The sequence below is a fragment of the Macrotis lagotis genome, chromosome 1 (genome assembly GCF_037893015.1).
Source record: "Macrotis lagotis isolate mMagLag1 chromosome 1, bilby.v1.9.chrom.fasta, whole genome shotgun sequence".
NCBI classification, from domain to species: Eukaryota; Metazoa; Chordata; class Mammalia; order Peramelemorphia; family Peramelidae; genus Macrotis; species Macrotis lagotis.
This window is the reverse complement of record NC_133658.1, coordinates 877228879-877244547: the sequence shown is the minus strand read 5'-3', so window position 1 is coordinate 877244547 and position 15669 is coordinate 877228879. Positions and strand designations below refer to the sequence as shown.

The following is a 15669-nucleotide window of genomic DNA, read 5'->3' as shown; positions in this document are numbered from 1 at the left end:
TTCCTGCCTTCATTCCACCATCTTGGTTCCACATCAGTGTCAGGAATTTTTTTTTTAGTGGTTTTTTTTTTGCAAGGCAATGGGGTTAAGTGGCTTGCCCAAGGCCACATAGCTAGGTAATTATTGTGTCTGAGGTCAGATTTGAACTCAGGTTCTCCTGACTCCAGGGCCAGTGCTCTAGCTGTCCCAGGCCACCCACTTTGCAAGATTTTCCTTGGAAATGACTGTTGTTACATTTGTATTGAGTTTTCTTTTATGTCATCATTTGGTATAAACTTTATCCTGCCAGGTCTGCCCAGGATAGACTTCAGCAGCATAGCTGTGCCTGGCACATCTGGCTCCCGGCCACCCCAGCAGTCTGCCCAGTCAGCCCGTGTATCCCCAGCAGACACGACTTCATCCCCGCAGGGCCTGGACAATCCAGCATTGCTCCGAGACATGTTGCTTGCCAATCCCCATGAGCTCTCTCTGCTCAAGGAGCGAAACCCACCCCTGGCAGAAGCCCTGTTCAGTGGAGATCTTGGTAAGCCTGTGGCCATCCCCTTGTGAAGCTGACCTTCAGGGATGGTCATTTACTGTGTCAAACCTTCCTCACAGAGTCCATAGTCCTTGGCTAACTTAGAATGACTGAGTGGTACAGGGATACTTTGGCCTCAGTGTCAAGGGGTGTGTTGGTGGGCATTAAGGCAGGAAATGTTTTCTAATTATTCTTTAACATGACCATAGTAGATAATGATTTTCAGTGGGGAAGCTTTTATTTTAACTCAGTAACCAGGGGTGGGGAGGTGGTGGGTGACAATAAAAGGGGTTCTTGGGACTTTGCCTCAGGCAATCATGTAAAGCAGTGAGTGCCCTTTTTAGCTTAATCCCCCTTTGATTTGGGGTAGTAATGGGTCTTGTTATTTGGAACTATATTATTACCAGTGCTGGGAAATGGAAGAAAACTGATGTAATCCTTTTCAGACATCTGCTTTTGTAATTAAGCATTACCATTATAAAAAAAAAATCTCTTGCAAACATTATCTCATCAAACTTCACTTTTAGAGTTTGTATTTCTTTCCACCACTGTTGTGACCTGTTGTCCTTTTTTTATGTGCAGCATGCGTTTGATAAAAGTTCTTGTACTGATGTTTGTTTTGGAGGAAATTGTTTTTATTTCTCAAGATTACTTCACTGATTAATTGCTTGAAGTTTCCCTAAGTATCCCAAAAGTTGCATGACTGAAAAAAATGAAATGTTAAGGAAATGTCAGTCAGGTTTCTGTAGTTAGAAATCATTTCTGATGAGTTTTCTGCCTGATGCTCACTCAGCATGCTTACATAAGGTATATGCTGACTGACAGTCATTTCCATTTCTCTGGTTAAGGGTAGAACTTGGTAAAGAATAGGAATTTTTAGTGATTTATATTATTTACAAGAGATAGGTTGGAAGAGAACCATGAGATACTTATATGGCAGATAACTATCTCATTAATTTAATCTGACTGTTCTTTCTATCAGACTAGAGACAGATCTGATTAAACTTTATAAATGATCTTGCTGAATTCTTGACTTAAAGAAGGCAGTGACTAATAGCTGTGCTCTTTCCATCTTTCTTGCGGGTGCTTTTTGAGAAGTTGTTAGACATCATAACCAATGGTGGAAAGGTATAAAATTCCATCAGCTTGGAGTTTGGTCATTTACATATCTCATTTTTGCAGAGAAATTTACTAGGGTCCTGGTAGAACAACAGCAAGATCGAGCCCGGAGGGAGCAAGAGAGGATCCGTCTCTTTGCAGCTGACCCTTTTGATCTGGAAGCTCAGGCCAAAATAGAAGAAGATATAAGGTAACAAACTCCCTGCCTAAGGAAAAGAAGGCTTTGTGAATAACAGGATTCTCCGACGACAAACAATCTTCTCTGAGGGACTCTTTAGAGTCCTAATGCTTGTGGCAGAGGGATTCACGGGGCGCAGTCACTTTGGTTTTCTGTCCCATTAGCCCCAGGGTCTGATGCAACATCAAATAGTTGTTGGCTATTTCAGAATAATTTGATGATAACAACTTGAGGACTATTTTCTTTCCCTACTAATTCCATAAGAGTCTCTGTGGCAAGCAGAGTAGCTCTGAAATGTTGTTCAGAAACAGCAGCATATAGGTAGAACTCTGATCGATGCAATGATTTAAAAACCCTGAATCCAGAGACTTGAAGAGGAATCATATCTTCCCCCTTCTGCCAGAGAGACAAGGGACTTAAAATCCACAATGAGACAGATGTACTGGGATATGATCAATTTGGGAATTTGTTTTACTGGCTGTGAATGTATGAGGGTTTTGTTTTTTGGTATTTTATTTGTTCAGTGGTGGGAACAGTAAAAGGGAGAAATAAATGCCTACAGAACTTTACATTTTGAAAAAAAGAAAGATGATGTACAAGGGAATTCCTTGAGATAGAAAAGGAAGTTCTCCAGCTGAAGGGTTGCTCCAGGTCAGTTAAATAGGCTCCTTTGACTCTTAATACCCATCAACAGGTTGCTTGATTCTTTGTGATTTATTTAGTTGAAACTTATTTATGGTAGAACAACAACTCTGAAAAAATGATATTTTGGAATCCTAAATCTATTTGGGGGTGCTCTTCCCTCAGGAGAAGGACCATATGACAAGATTCCTGTTCATATTTCTCTGAAGCCACATTATATTTGGGCATTTTATAGTTAGTACCAAGATTTTATCATGTCAACCCTGTTAATTTAAGCTCGAGATTTTAATGAAAGAGTAGTTGTGTTCTTGCAGATTCTTGTGTTGCCCTTAGTGATGAAAATCAATCTCCACATTTGATTGTCACTTGTCTGCCTTTGTAGCCCAAGGCACAGTTTATTTTTAGTTTCTCTTGTGAGCTTTGTTCTGTTGGAACCAAAGAGCAGTTGGGGCAGTAAATTAAATGAACAACACATTATTTTCTAGATTTTTCTAAGAAAATTAAAAGTAGGGGTGGCTAGGTGGCGCAGTGGATAAAGCACCAGCCCTGGAGTCAGGAGTACCTGGGTTCAAATCCTGTCTCAGATACTTAATAATTACCTAGCTGTGTGGCCTTGGGCAAGCCACTTAACCCCATTTGCCTTGCAAAATCCTAAAAAAAAAAAAAAAAAATGAAACTAGATATTGGGTTACCATTAAACTAGAAATATAAAGAATGTAAGTGTTTTTTTGGTTATGGTTTTGGATTTCTTGACCCCATAAGCTTTATGAGACCCCACTAAGTGGCTTTTCGAACCATCTCTGGCAAGTAGACCAGATGAAATAGGAAAACAATAATCAGAAATCAGCTCCAACAGATGGCACTATGGAAGACCTTAGCTACCTAGAGGTGCCCTTGGAGAGTTGGGCTACCCAGGACCGGTCCTGGGTTTTTAATCAACTACAAAGCAGTGTTCACAGTACCTTGAAATGTCACCATGATGTTAGGCTATTAGAAAAAAAGAAAAGGGAGAGGAACCACCGATATCTTTAAGGCTCATATTTCTTCCCAGAAGAAAATTAAAACATCTCTTCCTTTAAAAAGGAAACCTTGTCTGCTTTGAATAGCTTCCTGTGTAGCATGCAGAGAGTAAGTGAATGACAGTGCTAGTTTACAGGGGTTGCAGTGGAGCTTCATCTTTGTTCAGTTAACACAAAGTCACCATTGTATATCACACTTTGCTTTCTTTCTAAATTTCCTCCACAGATTTGATTTTATGAGGCCTAGCACCCATCAGATATTGGGGCTATGCCACTGATGTGATTGCAGAGGTTTAGGTACTGAGGCACCATAAGATTTTGTGGGAAACCTGAGAGATCCCATGTTTCAGATCAGATGGCTGGCGCCTTCCTTTCTCAACCTACCCAGGAAGAGGAGTATTTTATTGCAGGTTGATCACTGCCCACTAAGTCACTTAAGTTCTGATATTTTCACAAAAGACAGATGCTTGTTTAGCTCATCAGTTGCCTTAAAGCATTTCCTTTCTTAGTTTTGGAGGATATGAGTTGACCTGGTGTATCCAGGGTCATAAATCACTGTGCCATATTGGAATATTCTTGGGCAGAACTTCACAGGCATGGCGCCTGTGACTAGAAACAGCACTTGAAGCATCCAGGTATGAAGATTACAGAGCTGACATTGTAGATGCTTCCCCCGGCTCAAGAGATGAACTCAGATGCCAGCTTAGTTTTTGGTTATTTGTTTTGGAGCCTCTTCTGGTCAGTCTGCAACATGAAGGCTTAAGCATACTGGAGAAGTACTGCCCTGGGAAGCTGAAGTCAGTCCAACTTCTAGGACCCTCAAAAGCATGTGACCATAAGCAAGTCATCAAACAATCTTAGGCTGAGCTCAGATGAAATGCCAAGAGCTACATCTCTTTTCTTTGTGGGAGCCATGGTTTTTGGAATAACTATTAACTTTGACCCCCCCCCCCCAATTTTAGTCCTAAATATATTTCAAACCATTTGACTGCAAAATTCAATCTACCTTCTACTTTAGTCTGCAGCATCATTTTCTACTAGAGAAATAAAATATGGCCTCTTAGATAAATGCCTTTTTATCTACAGATTTTAAGAGATCTCTGTGAACAGCAACATTTCAACTCTTAAGCATAAAGCACATTCTTAAGCAGCCAGCCTTGACTCAACTGCTCATAACTGGCCTGCATTTGGGGGCCAAAGAAATGGGCACATCTGGTTTTAACTGTTTTATTTGAAACACCTAGATTTCTGTTAATGGAAATAATGCTCTTGGTACCTGATTTTGATTTGTTATAGGCAACAGAACATTGAGGAAAACATGACAATAGCTATGGAAGAAGCTCCCGAGAGCTTTGGCCAAGTTGTGATGCTTTATATTAACTGCAAAGTGAATGGACATCCTGTGAAAGCATTTGTGGATTCAGGTGATCCTGCCTTCTCTCACTCCTCCTTTCTGACCAGCCATAACTATTGAGAAGGTCCTGAGTGTCTTTATGGCAGCGTTCGGGAACTCCTGGGATGCTGGGACACCATGTACTTTGGTCACTGTCATTCTTAAAACCCTAAAAATGAATTTACTTTATGCATGTTCAGATTGAGCTCCAGGGCTTTGTAGAATCAAGGAAGTTCCTCAGGCAGGAGAAGCCTAGGTCTGAATCCAAAATTGCTAACTTAGTGGGTATGATTGGGTAGAAACTTAGCTTCTCTTTGCATCTATTTTCTCTGTAAAATGGGGGTGACTGTATGTACTTGGTACCAGTATTTCTATTACTTTAATGTTCACAGAGTTTTAGAGAATTCAAGAAGGAGGAAATGAGCTTTGAACTGGGTCAGGGGAGAGGGATAGGAGTCAGATTAAAAAATATGCCATTTCATTGACAGGCAAGGGAATGAGCAAGGGGAAGTTTGTGTGTAGAGAGTAGTGTGTGAACCGACTGGCACTGTAGGAGTAGTGGAGTATGACAGACCTTGAAAGCTAGGCTTTGGGATTGAGACTTGATCATATGCCTCAGATCACTGAGTTGTCCCTGGGGAGTCTTAGAAGGCTTTTTGAAGGTGGGTTGTAGAAATGAATGTAGGCAGGCCAGTGTCCTCCTGTGATAGTAAGACTGCTTACAGATATAATGTCCTCAAGTCCTGAACTCTATGTACTGGAAGAGCTCATGGAAAGAAAGGAATGGAGATGCAAAGAGAACTCTTGGGGTTTGGTCACTAACTTGAGTGAAGGATATGGGGATATTAGGATTCATGGTGGGACCAGGGCAGGGCTGAGATCATCAACTTTGTTTTAGACTTGAGTTTTGAGATCACTGCATAGCTGACAGTGAAGAAGTCCTAGCAAAGAGTTGGAAATATGAAACTAGAGATTGGAACAGAGAGATCAGAACAGGAAGGAAGCCATTAAATTAAGAGGTCAAATTGAGGCGAAGGCACAGTTAGATATTTGTCAGATCTATCAGAATCTGTCACATACCCAGGAGCACAAATTGGCCTGACCACTCTCATCTTTTAATTAAGGTGATCTGAGTAGTTGGGGCTGGAAATCAATTCTCAGCCTTCCCATCCGCTTTTAGGCAAATAAGTAAACTCTGAATTCCATTTTCACAGGAATAAAATTGGAATGACAGTGTTTTAGTAAAATGTTTTGAAGTCCTTAGATGTTAGCAACTCAGAATTTAAAATAATTATCTTAGGGCAGCTAGGTGGCACAGTGGATAGAAAACCAGCCCTGAAGTCAAGAGGACCTGAGTTAAATCCAGCCTCAGACACTTAATACTTAACTTAGCTATATGACCTTGGGCAAGTCATATAACCCCATTGCCTTGCAAAAGTTAAAAACAAAAACAAAAACTTGATATTATTTTCAGGAACTTGGGGTCATCACTTGAATACTCATATCATCATCTTCACCTATTCTTGGGCTTCCGAGTCCCATATGCATCTTTCTGTCCTTTTTTTGCTTTCTTGTGGTATTTACAGAATTTTCGGAATATTTTCAGAATTCAAAATATATAAGAGAGACACTAGACGTCTACTGTGCTGCAAGAAAATATTCATTCAACAAAATATTCATTAAGCACTTAAAATATGCAAGGCACTGGAAATACAAAACCCAAATAGCCCTTGACCTTAGGGAGCTTACTTACATTTTATTTGGAGAAAACAACGCAGCCCAACCAGCTTGAATTCTGGGCCACATAAGATTCAACAGAATTTCCTAGTTCCAAATTGGAGCAGAGACTTATATGACCTGCTTATCTTGGACAACTTTGAACTTACTTAGTTCCCTTTTGCTAGTTAATGAGGGAAAAAAATTTGGGGGGGGGGTGTCTTGCTTTGTGACTCCATTCTGATTAATCATGGATCCTTCTTCATGTATACCACCTATGAAATGCATTGTTAGGATTGTTAAATGATTCTGAAGCAGTTTGTGGTGCTGCTATCTCTTCTCAGGAGCCCAAATGACCATCATGAGCCAAGCTTGTGCAGAAAGGTGTAACATAATGAGACTTGTGGATCGTCGATGGGCAGGGATCGCCAAAGGTGTTGGCACACAGAAGATTATTGGCAGAGTACATCTCGGTAAATAAAAACTCAGAAGCTTAGTGAGGGGGTGGTGAGGGAGTTTCTCTCATGGTAGTAAGAGGCATTGTGTAAATCAGCTAAATAGAATCTATTGTACTTGGGGAAGGGAGTATTAGTTTCATAACTTTCCTAATAGAAGATGATTAATTTTGTTATTGCTAGATTTGTTATGCCAGTGCTAATCTTGGAAAGAAGAAATTCACCTTTTTGTTTATGGAGATCTCATTTGTTAGACTGTGGATGAACTTGTTAGACATCACAATTTGTTGAAGATGTCATAGCAGGGGTTTTATTCAAGAACCAAGTGGGCTCTGATAAAGACCTTTCTAACCAATAATGAGATCCACTGTTCCCAGATTTCTAAAAATTTAACTTTAGAGGATAGTCTTTGCCATGTTGGCACATAGCTACAAACTGGTTCAAAAGACTGAGGGCAGGAGTAGGCAGAAGCTTCGGAACCAAAAGGAGTAGTTAAAAAATTACATGTCCCTCTTGTCCTTTTTTGTGTGTGAGCAAATTGATTAATTAAAGATTTTATTTATTTTGAGTTTTACAGTTTTCCCCCATTCTTACTTCCCTCCCCCCACAGAAGACAATTTGCCAGTCTTTACATTGTTTCTATGTTGTACATTGATCCAAATCGAATGTGATGAGAGAGAAATCATATCCTTAAGGAAGAAACATAAAGTAAAAGAGATAGCAAGATCAGACAATAAGCTATCAGGTTTTTTGTTCTAAATTAAAAGGAATAGTCCTTGAACTTTGTTCAAACTCCACAGTTCTTTATCTGGATACAGATGGTATTCTGTGTGAGCAAATTGAAAGGGATAAATTGAACCTGATGGAAATGCCTGTTTATAGACATGAAAGGTTTCCTTATGAATGCATATCAGTTATTTTGTCCATTCTTCTATGTGACCAGCCTCTATCATTGAAATATTCAAAACTACTTAGAAAAATAAAAATCTTAACTATTTTTTCAAATTTAATGAAAGACTGATACGTGAGTCAAATATAAAATTACTGAAAACTTTAGCCAGATGGCTAAATAAACACCCTAAGTGAAAAGACTGGCAGTAGATGAATTGCCTTTGAAAACATTGCTATCCTAAAGGGGGGGAAGAAATTACAGATTGTTATGTTCCATTTTTGTATAATCTAGAAATTCAAGAAAGAGGCCTGTAATTTGCAAGTATTTAGCCCTTTACATTTGACAGGTATAATATTCCAAAGGTAAACCCTGGTGGCAGAGCCAGTTTGTATTTGCCAAGGGAGCTGTCTAGACAAGAAGGGTCTGAAGATTCAGAGGTCCTTCTTTTTTGTTAGGATAAAATCATCCTCTTAGTATATAACTTCTTTAAAGCCATAAGTGAGAAGAAAATATTTCATGTCAGAGAAACAACTTCTTTCCAGTTTTCCTCACAAGTTCTGCATCTCCTTTTAAATACCATTGTTCTACCTTAGACTACGTATGTCCATCACTTGTGTTACTCCAAGGACTCTCTTGAGCTGGAAGCCAGACTAGTTTTTAAAACAAGAAACAAAAAAAAAACAATCATTGCTTCCAAGAGCTTTGTATATACTCATATTAATCACCATCATTGCCTCAAAGATTTTGATATTTGAAACTCTCATTGATTTCAGAATCTTTTGAAGGAAACTGCTGGGCCCTATTTCCAGCATTACAGTTTCCAAAGGGGGCCCTGGCCTTCATGAACCTCATTGTAGTATCTACTTTTCTGTTTCTGCTTCAGCTCAAGTTCAGATTGAAGGGGATTTCCTGCCTTGTTCCTTTTCTATACTTGAGGAACAGCCCATGGACATGCTTCTGGGACTGGACATGCTCAAGAGACATCAGGTAAGTCCTGCTTTTCTTTTGGGTTCAGGTGGTAGGTGGGGGAGATGGGAAGTGCGATAGCATCTGCCATATACTAAATGTTAATTTTGACCTGGAGAGCCTAAGAGCTGGCCATAAATTGGAATGAGCTTTCCATCTGTTGTTCATTCCTGGCCTGCCAAGACTAAGAACATCTCTTTTTCATATAAATTGTAGATTTTAACTAAAATAATTCTGGAATTTGTAGGGAGCAGTTGCAAGGTAGATGTTTTAGGAGTATAAGAACTCTTAATTCCTAGCTTTTCATAGGTAAAAAAAGTCAGTCAACCTTGCCTTTATATTAAGGGATTGTCTAGAATTACATGAAAACGTTTGTTAGGAGGGAAGATGCTCTGGTGCCTTGGTTTTGTAAGGACATTGTTATGAGCCCATTATACTCTATTTTTCCTTGGTTACATGTAAAAACAAGTTAATATTCTTTTTTTTTTTAATTTTTTTAGTTTAGGTTTTTTTTTTTTTGCAAGGCAAATGGAGTTAAGTGGTTTGCCCAAGACCACACAGCTAGGTAATTATTAAGTGTCTGAGACCGCATTTGAACTCAAGTCCTCCTGACTCCAGGGCCAGTGCTTTATCCACTGCACCACCTAGCCACCCCTGAAGCATTTCTTAAAAACAGCCTGTGCATATGGTCTCCAGCACTCTGAGCAAGCCACCACAATGGCACGTGTGAAGACACTACCTTCCTGACATGGACACAGACCTTTGTGTGATTGAGCCTGCAGCCCAAGCACAGAATTCTGCTTGAGTGAATAAAGATGGTGGGGAGGGGATTCCAGAATTAGGAGTGGCCTCAGGGGAAGTGCTCTGCAGTCCTGGCCAGGGGGTCTAGAGGCTCCGCCCTGCCCTACCCTTCACTGCCCCTAGAGGTAGTGCTAGGCCTCTTACCTGCTGGACTGGGCAGCCCCTCCTTTCTCCATTTGAATAATGAGAAGCAGCCCTGATTCCCTGTGGCCATTCACCGTCATTCCAGGCAGAGGAGATGAAGGACAAGAAATGCTGCTTTACGTTGGAGCATTAATCTTATGCCAATTATCCTTCTCTCTTAACATTTTCCCTGTTAACTCACAGTACCTGAAAACTCAGTTAATAAGCAGAGTCTTGAAGAATGAACACTTTGGCCCTTAGAACCAGAGTGACTCACTTGACTTTCTTTTGCTCCTCTAAGTGTTGTTCTTGGCAAATGGTAATTTCCATTCAAGTACATCTCTTCATTTGAAGAGCTGAGCTTTTCTGATAGCATTTAATCTATTTCATTTAATCAGAATCAGCTCCAGCCTATGTATTGAGGAGCAGAATAGAATCCTTTACATTTGGGGTTTGATTTTATCTCTCTCAGTGTTCCATTGACCTCAAGAAAAATGTACTAGTGATTGGCACCACGGGTACACAAACCACCTTCCTTCCAGAGGGAGAGCTCCCAGAATGTGCCAGGTTAGCGTATGGTTCAGGGCGAGATGACATTCGACCCGAGGAGATCGCAGACCAAGAACTAGCAGAAGCTCTTCAGAAGTCCGTGGAAGATGCAGGTATTTGAACCGACTGAATTTCCTATTTTGGTGCTTTATAGATGAGCCAGGAAAGGGTGAGCCTTAGAATCTAGGCCCCTTTATGATTCTGCTCATGAGCCTCCGCAGTGTGCATCCTAGAAGGCTTTCACAACCCACTCCCATTTCTTAATATAGTGAAAGCAGAGTTGTTTAGTCAGACCAGGAAGAAATTTGTTGCTATGGGTGATATCTATTGAGGAGTTCTTTTCTCATGAATCTTTTACTAAGTGTCTTATATTTCCTGTATTTTTCCTAAAAGAAGCCTTTGTAATTCAGAAAAAGGCCCTCTTTTATAACAGTAATATGTCTTCCAGACACCTGCCTCATTTCTTATTGAGGAAATGCAAACTAGAATGATTAGAATCATTCCTCTCTCCTTTCTCTCCTGACTCTTTTTTGACAGGAAGTTGAACTAAGTGGAAAGAGTAGCTCTCTAGCTGTGAAAGAATACCCTTTCCCTTTATCCTTGTATTCCCTGAAAATGCTGCCAGAATCAAAAGGATGGATAATAAGGGATGTGATTGAAATTTCAGTAGTTTTGTTTTTCTGAGACCACATAACTGTGACATAACAGTTCAAACCATACTGTCTCCTATCTTTTTCTAAGTTTTAGGCCTTGTGACCTGGGTAAGGACAGGATCTAATCAAACCAAGATTTTCAGGGCATAAATGAAAAGTTTCACTCTGGAGTTATGTATCACCATGGCTAATATTACACAAAATGTTATCAATACCTTTTTGGTTACAGATCATATTGACAATAGCTACACTTGATAAGGGAAGACACCTGTTACTGAGTACTAGCCAGAAGTATGACTTGGTCCACTTTGAAGTGGGAGCAATAGAATTAGTTTCACTGACTTTCTTTTTATTTCTTGCTTCCTTGGATCATCGATGTATGTATGGTGTATATTTCTAGCATTGATATTTTGCAGAGAGTTGGGGGCCTTTTGAAAGGCTGGATATGCAAAACTATCAGAATAGGTACTTCAGAAGGGAAATGATAGACAAATGATAGCTCCTAGTTATATTCTAAGAATTTTTAAACACAGGTGAGTTTACCCAAACTCTTCCTTTCTCTCCCACCAACAGCCAGCATACGGCTCTCATGGTTCTAAGGATTTATTTAGCTTTGGGAACATTAGTTGATGAGCATGGTGGGTCTTGATCTTCTATCCCATTACCCTTTACCTATTTCTGTTATGGTAAGGGGAGTCATTCCTTTGGGATGAGCCAACAGAATAGTCATTTAAAAGGAAGGAGCAAAATATTATTTTCTCTTATACCTTCTGTTAGCAAAATACACCTTGAGCCATAAAATTGATTTCAGATAGAAGTAGATCCTCTCAGCTTTGCCCAGGGCCTCGGGTTCACCTTTTTTGGGGTCAGTAACTTTTCTGTTGCTGACAGGAGCTAAAAGTGGAGGTTTTTGTGAACCAGGCTCGAAGGAAGCCTTGATCTTGGTCTCTGAAGCTGGGTTTGGCTTGGTCCTAGGGGTAGAAACAGGACAGTAAGTTGGGAAGGGTCTTGAAATGATCAGATTAGGTTTATTTTGTGAGACAGATGTGAGAGGTGGGGCCTGCACATGGTTAGTCTCTTTACTCCCCATACAGATTTTGTTTCTCCGATCACTATCTGTCCTTCCAGACAGTAGATCTTAGCAGGGTTTCCTTGTCCTGGTGGTACCTGTGACTTCTCTTGGGGGGGGGGGGGGGTAGAGAGATGGGGTGGGTGTGAAAGTTACAATCTGATGGGAGAAGCAGCCCTCGGAGTGACATGGCCCATCCAGCAGAGTTCTTGGGTGACCAGACCCGCCTGGCCTGCTCCATCCGGTCCGCCCTGGCTCAGATCCTGGCAGGCCCAGCTACTATAACCTTGCATGCTGTGTGGTTTGAGTTGTTAACCCACGTTTGCTTGTCTGTTTCCTAATTCAAACAGAGCGTCAGAAGCCTTGATGCATGTAATGTGTGTGTACTGCAGCTGGAATGGGCCTCAGACCAGGTATTTATAGCCATCACTTTCAGCCTTCACTACAATCTCCATGTGATTGGTCTGAGTAATACCAGGGATCTTACTTGTGTGTCCTGTGGGTCTGATGTTCAACCTTCTTAATTCACCGTGTTACCTTGTTTAATCTAATTACAACTAGCCTGCACGTAGCCTCTGTATGCTGGAATACATGTGTTGGATGCACACATACATGTCTATGTACATGCATGTGTTGTGCAAGTTCATGGTTTCATGATTGTCTTCTGTGGAACCGCCCAAAGAAATGACCACATGAATTAAAAATTTAACAACTAACAGTAATGAATAACATAACATATTCAACTACTATACAAAAGAATCATGGTGAACATTTTTCTTTTGTTTCATTATGGCCCTTTCCTCTGAAAAACCAAATGTACTTGGTTTGATCCCTCCTCACAGAATAACTCCTTTGAGGACTCCAGAGTAGTTCTCTTCACCTTGGAGCCCAAACCTCCATCTGAGTCACAGCTCAGTGGCATCAGCAGGCCAGCTTTAGGGGCCAGCAGCCCCTACTTTCTCCCAGTTCTTTCCCAGCCTGGCCATGGAAGACTCTCAGGAAAAATGCTGTTCTTCCATTGTTCTGACATGGGAACTGTTTCCAGGACCAGGAAAGAAACCATCTTTTCAGTACCCAAGAATGGTTGCTAGCTGGTTGTTGTTAGATATGTGCTGCTTTCCCCCCCCCCCACACTACTGTCCAGTTAAAAACAGTCATGTTTTTTATGTGAATGCCTCTCTCCTCCCTCTGCCCTCCATGGTCCTCGATTCCAGCCTTGTAGAGCTTCAGGAGGGCATTCCCTTGATTCTTCTGCCAGCAGTGAGACCAAGGGCCAAGCTTAATTTCAGTTTGTATCTGAAGAACCAGGAGACCATTATTGCCATATCCCCCCACCCTCCAGGATAGATGGATTTTTAAAAAATACATATTTATTATTTAATATCTTAATTTTTTTAATGTTTAATATTTAATTATTTTTTCCAAATAAGGCATTCAAGTCAGACTTGTAGTATTTTATTCCCCTTCACTCATGACCCCTGAATAGGACCTTAAAAGCCTTGCAACATTAGCAGGTTGGCTGGTGTGTAAACTCATGACTGGCCTCAGGACTGTTTTTAAGCTAGTGTAGAGAAGCCAACTGGCACCTGAATGAATCCCTGATAAAACTGGGTGGGACTTGTGGGAAGTAAATCCAGTTGGGAAACTGGGACCAAAACTATTTAGAGACATAGACTGTATATCATTGGGCCAAATTTAAACTCACTGTGAAGATTCCCACTTATCAGTGATCAGGAAATATGATTACACACATATGTATCTATGTTTGGGGCATTCTCGCTTTTCTCCCAAACTATTTTTTTAATCGACTATCTACATTTTTGTATAGTTAATTATTTTTTTGCCTACTCCTTTGATTTCATAGTTTTTAAGAAGCCCCCTCTATTAAGGAAAATTGGCAAGCTCATCTACAATTTGTAGTCTTAGAGAATTTAGAATTTTGTCCAGGGTTACAGTACCCAGATATATGCCAGATGTAGATCACTCCCTGCTATCTTGAGGACCTCATCAGCTCCCATCTGTTTAAATTACTCTATCCAAATGACTCCTTGATCTGTAATTCCATCCCTTTCTCTTAAACCCAGTTTTGCCAGTTCCCTGTTGGATAGTTACCCTTGATGTTTCTTTTCACTATCTCAAAGTCAGTCTATACAAAATAAAACTCATTTATTTTTCCCCAGAAACCTGCTTTTCTTCTTGACTTTCCTATTTCCTGTTGAGGACACAGCTATACCTCCTAGGTTCATAACTTCTGAGATATTCTTAAGAAGTCATCTTCTCTGTTACCTTTCCTACCCACATAGTTGCCCACCCTTGTCATTTCTAACCCAACACTGCCCTTTTCTACATTCCCCTCTCTCACTACCTGCCCCCTTACCTCAGGCCCTCATCATGTCTAAATCTGAACTGTTTTAATGACCTCCCCATACCTGCTACATGATTTTCCATCATGTCACTTCCATATTCAGACACCTCTAGCGATTCCCATGCTCCTCTACTGGAGATTTTTAATTCCATCCTGGCCTTGCTTCACATTCCCCTTCCAGCTCCATTATGGATTCCAGGCCATCCAACTATGCCTTTGGTGACCTGGGTTGTCTGTCCCCATCCCCAGAAGGCATTCCTCCACCTCCTCAGAATAGTTGGCTCCCTCAAAATTCCTCCTCAAGACAACTGAAATAATTTTGTGACCTTGGTCAAGTCACTTAACCCTATTGCCTTTCAAAAACAAAACAAATGAATACTCTGCCCAGGTGACCTCACATCCCAGCTCCCCCTGTTGGGGAAGTCACTATTCATTTATTTTGTGCCTAGTTAGATATACATGTGCCCTCTGGCACATGGTAGACTCTGGAAAAAATTTCATTTCATCTCTGTAACCCCAGAGCCAGCACATAAGAGACCCCTAATAAATACTGATCTGATTGGTACTGACTTCATAGGCTTATCTCTGACACCCATGGCTTGATGCCTCCCTTGTGTAGCACATGCTAGACTACTTGAAAGTTGTGTTATTTGGTGGACAATAGGCTTTAGAATTTTCTGTGTCTGCCTCGTCTTTACATTTCCTCTAAAACTGATTCTGTCCTGGTTTATGTTGGAGATAAAGCATTTTCCAAAGCTATTGATTATCTCATTTTATTCTCACAACAACTCCAAGGAGGTAAATGTTTTTGTTAGCCCTTTTTTGAGAATAAGGAGACTGAGACAAAGATAAAGTCACACAGCTAGTGTTGGTGGAGGAATTTTAATTCAGGGATTCCCAACTCCAGGTCTGACTTGATCCCCACCTCTGGAGTTTTCCAGAGGAGTAATAGCCTTTCTTAGCAGTTTTCCACCCTTCCCACCCCAATCTATCAAGATCTTATCTTGGCTTCTGAGCTCCCAATAGCTTCACAGCTGGGCCAATACTCATTCAGCACTGGGCAGTAATCATTATTGGAACACTTATTCATGAGAACCTGAATCTGTAATATTAGATTGAACTGAATGTATTTTAGGAAGCATACGTTTACACCTAATCTACATCTTGAGGTTCATATAATTTCCCTTTTATGTGTGCTTAATAAGCTCCTCT

General features: G+C 40.6%; 1 protein-coding gene across 2 annotated transcripts in view; it reads left to right on the top strand.

The window, feature by feature from the left end:
* The window catches only part of DDI2 (DNA damage inducible 1 homolog 2), a 33418-nt gene that overhangs the window by 14170 nt on the left and 3579 nt on the right, over nt 1-15669 (top strand). Inside the window, exons 3-9 of one of the 2 annotated variants that reach the window (XM_074218370.1) lie at nt 290-523; nt 1700-1826; nt 4772-4899; nt 6929-7057; nt 8815-8918; nt 10294-10483; nt 12443-12505. In XM_074218370.1, coding sequence (XP_074074471.1) covers nt 290-523; nt 1700-1826; nt 4772-4899; nt 6929-7057; nt 8815-8918; nt 10294-10483; nt 12443-12459 — 929 coding nt within the window. In that variant the 3' untranslated portion in view covers nt 12460-12505. Of the gene's footprint in view, nt 1-289; nt 524-1699; nt 1827-4771; nt 4900-6928; nt 7058-8814; nt 8919-10293; nt 10484-12442; nt 12506-15669 lie in introns of those variants that run through there. The other variant, XM_074218369.1, reaches the window with a different exon arrangement.